The sequence below is a fragment of the Gastrolobium bilobum genome, unplaced genomic scaffold (assembly GCF_033153095.1).
Source record: "Gastrolobium bilobum isolate Gb01-03AN ecotype WA unplaced genomic scaffold, APGP_CSIRO_Gbil_v1 utg4431, whole genome shotgun sequence".
Classification (NCBI taxonomy): Eukaryota; Viridiplantae; Streptophyta; class Magnoliopsida; order Fabales; family Fabaceae; genus Gastrolobium; species Gastrolobium bilobum.
Window position 1 is genome coordinate 689,589 of NW_026899844.1, and position 10,264 is coordinate 699,852.

Here is a 10,264-nt window from a genome sequence, read left to right on the forward strand (position 1 = left end):
TCTCATTCGGTGGGAAGAAACTCTCGTAATTTTGGGGTGTATTGGATTGAGATTTCAAAGAATTTTAATGGATTATTTTCAGACAAAAAAATCTATTGGTATTCAATTAAGATTTTAATGGATTGAAAAATATATTCGATTAGGATTAAGATTATTTTAGAGTCTGTCCAAAACCATTGGTATTCAGTCAAGATTTTAAACAATGAAAAAATAATATTATGGTATTCAAAAATTTAATGATTTTAATGGATTTTCTATTGATGTGAATTTCGTGAGACTTTGTAGTAAGAAATATAAATAGGACGTCTCTCTCACAATCTCACCCTAACTCTTATGGGACGTTTGGTACAGGAGAAATTTTTATTTGTCCGGGAATCTCGATTTTCAAAAATATGATTTTTACATTCAGTTTACGATAATATCTGAAAATTTAAAATTTTAAAATTTTCAATTTCCCAAGAATTCGGAAAAAATCCGTGTACCAAACGGCCTTAGGAATTTTTGAGATTTTTCTATTGCAGTGTTTTCTTCTTTCTTTGGCAGGTTGATCCGCTCGAAATCAAGTTCCGCCATGAGAGCTTCGTCAAATCTCAAAAATAGCATATTTTTTAGCAATTTTCATCATAAAACAACCCAGAAACAACAAACAACGAGATTTTAATATAATCTATTTTAGCCATTTTTAAGAAATTTTGAAAGTTTAAAAAATGTTTTTTCAAGCTATGGGTCGCGATTTTTCTTAGCACAAAAGGTGTGATTTTTATATTAAAAACAATATAAAACAGTGGAAAAATAACAGGAAAACTAAAATCTTCAAACCAATTTTCGTTTTACATAAATGAAACAATATTTATTTAAAGAAAGATTAAAACTTTCATAATATAAACCCTATATTTTCTAACAATACATTCATGAATGAAATTTCTTCACTGTAGGAAACATTTTCAAACAATTTTCGTGTCAATAGATAACTAAAAACTTATTTTTCAGAAGTCCCAAAGCAATTTAAGGTTTCAATGTATCGATTGAAAAATATTTGAAATTTTTTCTAAACTTTTATGTAATAAAACCTAGAAATTCAAATTCGAATTTTTCTTAGAATATTCAATGTAAATATGCATATGATATAAGGTTACAAAACTCTTATCACGTAGAACAAAAACTCCAAGGTTTTCTAGATCAATTGGAAAAGGATTCGTTTTTTCTGCAATTACTGCAGATAAGTTATTTGCAGTAAGCCCAATACGACGTCGTTTTGGGGCAGAAATCATGGTATTTTTGTAATTTTAATTTATTTCAGGGTTATTATAGTCTTTATAATTATAATTTTATAATATTTTAATCCCAAAACGACGTCGTTTTGGACGTAAATGCAGATAACTTATCTGCATTAACTGCAAAAATATTTTTCTGTTAAAAAAATTCCAAATGAAATTTTATCATGAACTTTAGTTCTATATGCAAATTTAGAATTATTTTAAGGAAAAAGTATTTCTCCAGTCACCGGAGATAAAGTTATCTACAGTGAGCTTAAAACGACATTGTTTTGGGTTATAAGATTAAAAAATTATAAAGACAAAGACTAATATAATCCTGCAATATATTATAATTACAAAAACACCTTGATTTTCGCCCCAACACGACGTCTTTTTGAGCTCACTGGAGATAACTTTATCTCCGGTCACCGGAGAAATCCTTTTCCCTTATTTTAATAATTAAAAAATTTGAGTCTTATAAACATATATGCATAGTTTTGATATCAAATGAAGAAGATAATTTTCAACCCATTGGTCAAACTCAAGAGCAGGAATGAGAAAATGTTAATGCGTGGAGGACTAATATAACTTTAGATATGTGAAGAGTTGTTGCTTGGTAATTTTACTTTTTTTGAATTAATTTCTTTGTTATTTTATTTATTGACTCTTGTAATTTTGAATGTTTATTAGAAATTCTTATTATTTTTTAAAATCGTATAAATCTATATTGTCCTTTCAAATTTTATAAATTCTATTAAAATCTTTTAAAATCCAATGTTATGAAATCTTGATTATAAAAAAAGTCTTTTAAAAAAGTCTTTAAAGTTCCTCCAATTCTAAATTGTGTTTTAAAATCTATAAGATTTTTTATCTGAAAAAAGTCTTTTAAAATCCTAATTCAATACATCCCCTTAATTTCATGGCAAACTTTATCGGTTATTTTATAATAAAATTATAAATGGTTTAGTAATTAAAATTTTTAAATTCAAATTCAAGATATTTAGTTGAATTAAGAAAAAAAAAGTAACTAGGTGAGTAACCTCATTTCACTGTTATAATCTATATCTACATTATCATAAAAGGAATTCTCCTGATAATTATATATCGTTATATTTAATTGTTTATCAACCAGCCATTTACAATTCAAACGATTTAACACCATCTTTGATATAAAAACAACCAAATTTCCTTAACCACAAAGTTGCAAATTTGATTTGTCCTACTTTTTTTTTTTTTAATATTACTCTAAACGTTGTCTTACTCATTTAAATTAATTAAAATTTTAAAGTTGAAATATCTATTGTGAACTATTTTTTACAGCACAAGTGGTGGTACAAATAAATTCAGTGCATCAGTGCATGCGTATCATTACACGATTTCATTGCAACACAAAGGTGCCGCTTACGCTGAGCGCTTTCGCCCGCGACCTTGTGGTACAAAGAGTTTGGTTGTCACTTTTTTTTTAAGTTAAAAATTATTTGATGATTATATAAAAATTTTAAGAGTAAATATCCTTTTTGGTTCTTAGCAATATCTACGAAATTCTTTTTAGTCCTTGGCAATAAAAAAGGACCAAATTGGTTCCTAAAATTATGAAAAAAGGGTCATGTTAGTCCTTATGTCAACTCCTCCGTCACTAACGTGACCCTTTTTACACACTGTTAGGGACCAATTTGGTTCTTTTTTATTGCCAGGGCCTAAAAAGAATTTCATAGATATTGTCAGGGACCAAAAATGGTGTTTACTCAATTTTTAATTTAAAATCTGTTTATTTCAAGAAAAAATTATTTATTTTTTAAAAAATTGACACAACTTAAAAAAAACTCCTCCTAAAAACTTTTTATTTATGACCTTTTTCTTCTTTATATAAAAAAGTTTTTTTTATTATAAAAATCTGTTTAGCCTAATTTTTATTTCTAAAGAGAAGAAGAGCTAATAAAAAATCCTGTGCAGCTCGGAAAATGAATGGTGATTTTAATTGTTGTCTGTTCATTTGTTATTAAAAATTATGAATGGTTTAGGGTTTAGTATTTTTATGAATGGCTGGAATATTTTTATGGTCATATTTTTGTATTGCCTTCACATACAAGTCGTTTTTTTTTTTTTTGTGAGGTTATCTGTGGAAGAGTTTGCGAATCAGCTTCTGAAAAACGTACCACCCTCTTATTTTGTCAAGATTGCATAGAGACTACACTGTACAATATAATGTTACATAACTTACCAAGGAATTGTGAATGAATATGAGAAACGTTTTATGTAAAAATTACAACTAATATTATAGCATTTTATAGTATACAATAAGAGGAAAATGTTTGTCATTTTAAATGACACAAAGTTATGTCATTTTTAATGAAACTACGTTATTTTGGTAAGTTTTTACATTCTCTCTCAATAATTTTTTTTATTTCTAATTTTATAAATTAAAAAAAAGGACAAAACGACGTAGTTTCATTAAAAATGACACAAAATTTTGTCATTTAAAATGACAAACACTGTTTACCAAAAAAAAAAAATGACAAACACTAAACCCATACAATAAAGTACTGTACAATGGAGATTACCAAAAAAAAATTACTGTACAATGGATTGTTTAACCTGTTACGCATGGGGGAAAAAATTTAATTATTTCATTTTAATTAAATAATTACGCATTTATTGCAGTTTTAAAAATAATTACGGATCTATTGCACAATGTGACACATTTTTTGAGCGTCACATGTGACGTCTCATGTAGGCGTCTCTCACCTGAGGGAAGACGCCCCAATGGGGCGTCTCTCACCTAAGGTTGACACGTGTCATTTTTTTTTTCAAAAAAAATAATAATTTAATCAAAAAACTTCTGAATGCCATAACTTTTGACTCGGGTATCCAATTCAGGTAATTCTTATTTTGATTCCACATAACTTTTCGAGATCTACGCAATGACATCTCATTTGATATATTTTATTTTTCACAAACACAATTTTAATTTGCAAGAATGGTATTATAAGAGCGGTTAAACTAAGAAGCCTCTGAGTTCTGGGTTTGTGATTTAATATAAATAAATAAATAAAATTTTGATTTGTGATTTAATTTTTTTTGTAATACTTTTTTTTATTATAACAAAAATTTGGTTTGTGATTTAAATAAAAATTAATATAAAAATTATTATTAATAAGAAAAACAAACTAAAATTTGATTTGTGATTTAAACTAAAAAATCAATTTGAAAAATCTGTAGAAATAAAGAAAATAATTAAATAAATATTCTAAATCTCTAAGGAAGAAGGATATTATTTTTGAAATTAATGATTAATGCTATAAGCTTCTGGGTTATTATTCGTGGTCTGAAATTAATGTTGGCTTACGAATGTTTTTCAAAAATAAAATTACCTAAATTAGGCGTGATTGCCTCTTGATTGAAACACTGAGTTCTGCGTTTGTGATTTAATATAAAAAATAAATCAAGATTTGATGTGTGATTTAATTTAAAAAATAAATTTTTTATTTTTATTATAAAATTTTTTGGTTTGTGATTTAAATTAAAAGTAACAATTATTATTAATAAGGAAAACAAAATAAAGATTTGATTTGTGATTTAAACTCAAAAATCAATTTGGAAAATCTTTATTAATAAAGGAAATAATTAAATAAATATTCTAAATCTCTAAGGAAGAAGGATTACCTAATTTAAATTTAAATTATGTTTGTGAGAAATATAATATATCAAATGAGATGTCATTGCGTAGATCTCGAAAAGTTATGTAGAATCAAAAAAAGAATTACCTGAATTGGATACCCGAGTCAAAAGTTATGGCCTTCACAAGTTTTATGATTAAATTATTATTATTTTTTTTTTAAAAATGACACGTATCAACCTTAGGTTAGAGACGCCTAAATGAGGCGTCACATGTGATGCCCAAAAAAGGCGTCACATTGTGCAATAGATCCGTAATTATTTCCAAAACTGCAATAAATGCGTAATTATTTAATTAAAATGCAATAATTAAATTTTTTTGCCGCTACGCATGTGTTAAACTTAAAAGGGAAAAGTTCAGTGATGCCTCTGTGATTTGCTTCAAAATCACCTATGTCTCTGTGGGATTTTTTCTATCACATATGCTCTTGTGGGCAAAAGGGTAGGGGTGTGCAAAAAAAATGGTTCACTTGCCCTGCCCTTGATCCGACCTTGACTCGACCCATAAATACCCATATTTTTTGAACTGGTGTAAATACTGACCCACTTTTATTTGGGTCAGTTTTAGACCTGACTCGTTTTAATATTGACCCACTGACCCAAAACTTGACCCATACCCATTATGTGAAAAAAAAATCACAATTACATTAAAAGCAAAGTTTTAACGTAAAACAATTACGTCAAAATTTTTTATGAAAAATATTTTCATAAAAATTTTCGCAAAATTTTTTGACGAAAAATATTTTCATCAAAATTTGTGACTAAAAACATATCGGTAAAAAAATTTAACGGAATCTAAATTTCGTCAAAATATTTCGCAAAAAAATATATTCATAAAAACTTTCGACGAAACACATTTTCATCGAAATTCTTTGTCGGAAAAAAAATTCATCAAAAATCTTTACAGATTTCAAATTTCGGCGAAAGTTTTCAACGGAAACATTTTCGTTAAACTTTTTGACCAAAAAAATTTCGTCAAAATTTTTAGCTAAACACATTTCTATCAAAAAATTTCGACTAAATATTTTCGTCAAGTTTTTGATAAAGAATATATCCATCAAAATTTTCAACGGAACACATTTCTGTAAAAAAGATTCGTAAAATTTTTTGACAAAAATATTTCGATAAGAAATTTTGACAGAAAAAATATTTTGTCTAAAGTTTCAAAGGAAACATTTTCCTCAAAACAATTTCCATTGAAAATTTCGACGAAACACATTTCCATCAAAATATTTCATCAAAATTCTTTACAGATTTCAAATTTCGACGAAAGTTTTCGAAGGAAATATTTTCGTCATCATAAAATTTTGACGGCAAAAAATTTCATCAAAATTCTTTACATATTTCAAATTTTGGCGAAAGTTTTCGGAAACATTTTCGTCATCAAAAAATTTTGACGGCAAAAATTTCATCAAAATTCTTTACAGATTTCAAATTTTGGCGAAAGTTTTCGACGGAAACATTTTCGTCATCAAAAAATTTTGACGGCAAAAAATTTCGAATGCAAAAAAATTCATCAAAATTCTTTACAGATTTTAAATTTCGGCAAAAATTTTCGACGAAAAAATTTTCGGTAAATTTTTTGACAAAAAAAAATTTTCGTCGAAATTTTTAACGAAACACATTTCCATCGAAAATTTTCAACTAAATATTTTCGTCAAGTTTTTTGATAAAAAATTTCCATCAAAATTTTGAACGAAACACATTTCTATAAAAAAATTCCGTAAATTTTTTTGACAAAAAAAGCATTTTGACGAAAAAAATATTCTGTCAAAATTCTTTAGAGAATCTAAATTTTGTCGAAAGTTTCAAATGAAACATTTCCCTCGAAATAATTTTCGTCAGAACACATTCCCATCGAAATTTTGAACAAAAAACATTCCGTCAAATTTTTTGACAAAATTCTTTTTTCGTTTAAAACATTTGATGGAAGAAATCATTTTCGTCAAAACTGTTGACGGAAACTAAATTTCAATAGAAATTTTTTTTTTTGTAAAAATTTCGACGAAAAAATAATTTTGTGACGAAATTTTCGTCTTTTGCAACGTAAAAATTTCGACAAAATTTTGTGAGAAAACCAAGTCAAAAACGGGTCAGGTCAGATTTGACTCAGTTCAGAAACCAAGTCAGACCCACTTCAGAAACCAAGTTAGGTCAGATCCAAACTGGTTCTGAACGAGTTCAACAAAATCCAATCCAAGTCAGACCTGACTTGGATCAAATTAAAGCGGGTCGAGTCAAAATACCTGACCTATAAAAATCAAGTTGGGTCGAGTCGGACAAAACCTGACCCGACCTGACCCATGCACAACCTTACAAAATGGTATGTTTTTTATCACATATGTCCTTGTGGTTTTTTATTTTTTACAAAGCACGAGGACATATATGATAAAAAAAAACCAAAAGCACAGGGACATAAGTGATTCCGAAGCAAACCACATGGGCATTGATAAACTTTTTACAAACTTAAAATTGGGCCTATTTTCTCCTTTATTTGTTTTATTATTAAACCCTTAAATTAATCACACGGCTTTATAGCTAAAACCTGCAGTTCATAGGTGAATTTAGCCGTTGACTCATCTATGTTGGGCCATTTTTCACTTTGCATAACGACTAATGGTGCGGCGAAGTCGATATTCTCCAACAATTGCCCTATCAAGCTTCTCACAATATTTAACGAACACCTCTGTTGTCACGAAGAGTCTAAACTCAAGATTAAACAAAAACTCTAACTCCATGCTGTTCATCTCTGCTGTGCTAACTCCTCCCACTTGAGCATAATAGGCATTGCTGTAGTGCCTGTGAAATGTGCAATTATTATTAATAGTCATGCATTATATATAATATTTAAGGACTTTGTTGCTGTAGATGGAAAAAATTGCAACAAATATATTTACAATAAGATACAGAGATTTTATAATCTGCAGCAGCAGAGCTATTAAAATCAATATTTAATTGTGTAATTTTGGTCAAGTGCTTACACATCATCAGCAAATTTTGCAGCTACCACAACGCTTGTGAGGACGAGGCGGTGAGCATTGAAGGAAGTGAGATAGCCACCCATTTTGTGAAAATACCTGTCCATGTATATTTGTGCAATGACGAAACAACAAGGGCTGCAGCGAGAGTACTTGTAAATGCGTTCCATGTAGTGTGTAACGCTCAAGTTAGGTGCTTCCGAACCATGAAAGATTGTAACGGGATCCTTCTTTCTCATTGACAGCAACAATTTCTCATTCTTCAAAATGGATTTCTCCCAGATGGAAGACACGTTGAGCAGAGCCCGGGGAGTCCCTGATGCCCAATTTTCAGATGCATCCACTTCTAATGATTTGTAGGTCTCTGATCTGATAGCCATCATGCCTTTGAATGCTGTTGTTGTCCCTATTTAAGTGCTACACCATCACGGCCGTGCCTTTATCACGGTATTGGCGTCGTCATTGGTTTTAGAGAATGGTATGGAACTTTTTTGGTCCTGCTTTTGTTTCTTTCTGACAGAGAATATTAAGAAAAAAGATTATTCTTTTCTTTCGGTTAGAGATACGAACACACTAGTTGGACCATTCGGGCACAAAATAAGTATTCAGGACTCGGTAAAGCTTTTGATTTTCTTTAAACATCAATGAATTCTACGTGTGTATGTATTGTACCCGTGGTACAAGCATAAACCACTAATCAACCAAGATATTTGTGGAGGGTAACAGGTGCGAAAGCGAAGTATAAATAAATACTGGTTGGTGAGAATAGTGGGCTCTTTCACCAATCGGGGTTTTTTTAAATTTTTAGGGCATGTCTGGTGTGATGTAGGCTTGATAGTAGAAACTAAAATTTATGACAATTTTTGTTGTTTGGTATGATTATCGTATAGTATAAGTAGGGATGAAACTGGGCTTTCGGCTCGGCCTACATCAGGCTAGATCTGACTCAGTATATTTTGTATAATAGGCCGGGTTCGGGCCTTAAAAAAGCCTGTTTAATAAAAATTTCAAAAGGTCGGGCCTATAAGCCTACAAGCCGGCTTATATTGTACTATTTATTTTAAATAAAATAAAATATAGTAAGTATGTCTTGAAGAAAAAAAAAAAGATATAAATTTAATCAATTGCAATTCTTTATAACTTAATTATATTCGATTGTATTTTAATCTTACTTTATTTCTTATATAGGAGGAACCAACATCTCAACTAGATTGTGTATATGAATATATTAAAAGATTTTTGGGAGAGGTTATTCTTACTACAAGCATCATGATGTGTTTGTTGGATTCATGTAGTTATTTTAATTTACATAGTATGGATTTGTTTGTTGGATCTGATGAAATATATGTTATTTAGTTTGAGCATTTTGCTTTTGAAAATGACTTAAATGCATATTGTATGAGTTCTATTATGATTCATGATTCTGTTTGGACGTTGAAATTATGATTTTTGGCGTAGCAACAGAATTTGAGTACTTTGTAAAGTTGATTCATGGTTCTGCTTGGAAGTTAAAAATTAATAGGCTAACGGGCCAGGCCATATGTTTTTTCATAAACGGGCCAAACCAGGCTAACAGTTAGACTCATACTAGGCTTGGGCCATGCCAAATTGAAATTTTTTGACGTGGGCTTAGGCTTTTCGGGGCAAAGCTTGGCCCAGCCCAGCCCACTTTCACCCCTAAGTATAAGCTTATACAGCAAATCCTTTTATACAACAGGATCCTTTTATATATCACAATGATGTATAACTTAATCAGGCATAGGATAGTAGAATTAATCTTGGTAAGGGGTTGATGTATTACCCAAAGCAATTCTCAAGAATTAATATATTATTTTAATATTAATATATTAAAATAAAAAATAAATTTTTAAAATATTGGAAATTTTTATTTTTATAAAAATTAATATATTTTTTGGACACATTGATTAACATATTTATATAAAAATTAATATCATCTGATATATTTGGAAAAATTATATAAATTCGTTATTAAAATTTATTTTTGTCAAAAATATTTTTTTTATCCTATCTAGTATTATACAGTGTATTACCAAATACTGAATGATATTATCTTATACAATATTATGCCAAACGCTGGATAGTATTGAAATTTAATCAAGTCTTATACAATCACAATCAGATCTTACACTATCAAGTCTTATCTCATAATGTATACCAAACATGCCCTTAATGTACCAATTTGATATTAGATTAATAATATTTATCAATAAGAGACGTTTAATATCATTGGGGCCCTCAGCGGCATTGAGTGTTGCCCTCCTTCCCCGCAACACTTACAAGATTGTGACAAGTGGTACAATCTCGTTAATTTAATTACCGTAAAACTTCGGGAGG

The 10,264-nt window shown here is 29.1% G+C and overlaps 1 protein-coding gene across 1 annotated transcript; it reads right to left on the minus strand.

Annotated features, from left to right (window-relative positions):
- Positions 1-7,477: 7,477 nt before the first annotated feature.
- Positions 7,478-8,302, minus strand: LOC133293918 (cyclin-P3-1). Its single transcript, XM_061492540.1, has 2 exons — positions 7,913-8,302; positions 7,478-7,730 (listed from the first exon to the last, which is right to left on the minus strand). The coding sequence occupies exons 1-2, from the start codon at positions 8,290-8,292 to the stop codon at positions 7,529-7,531; spliced, it is 582 nt and encodes a 193-aa protein (XP_061348524.1). The 5' UTR covers positions 8,293-8,302; the 3' UTR covers positions 7,478-7,528.
- Between the last annotated feature and the right edge of the window lie 1,962 nt (positions 8,303-10,264).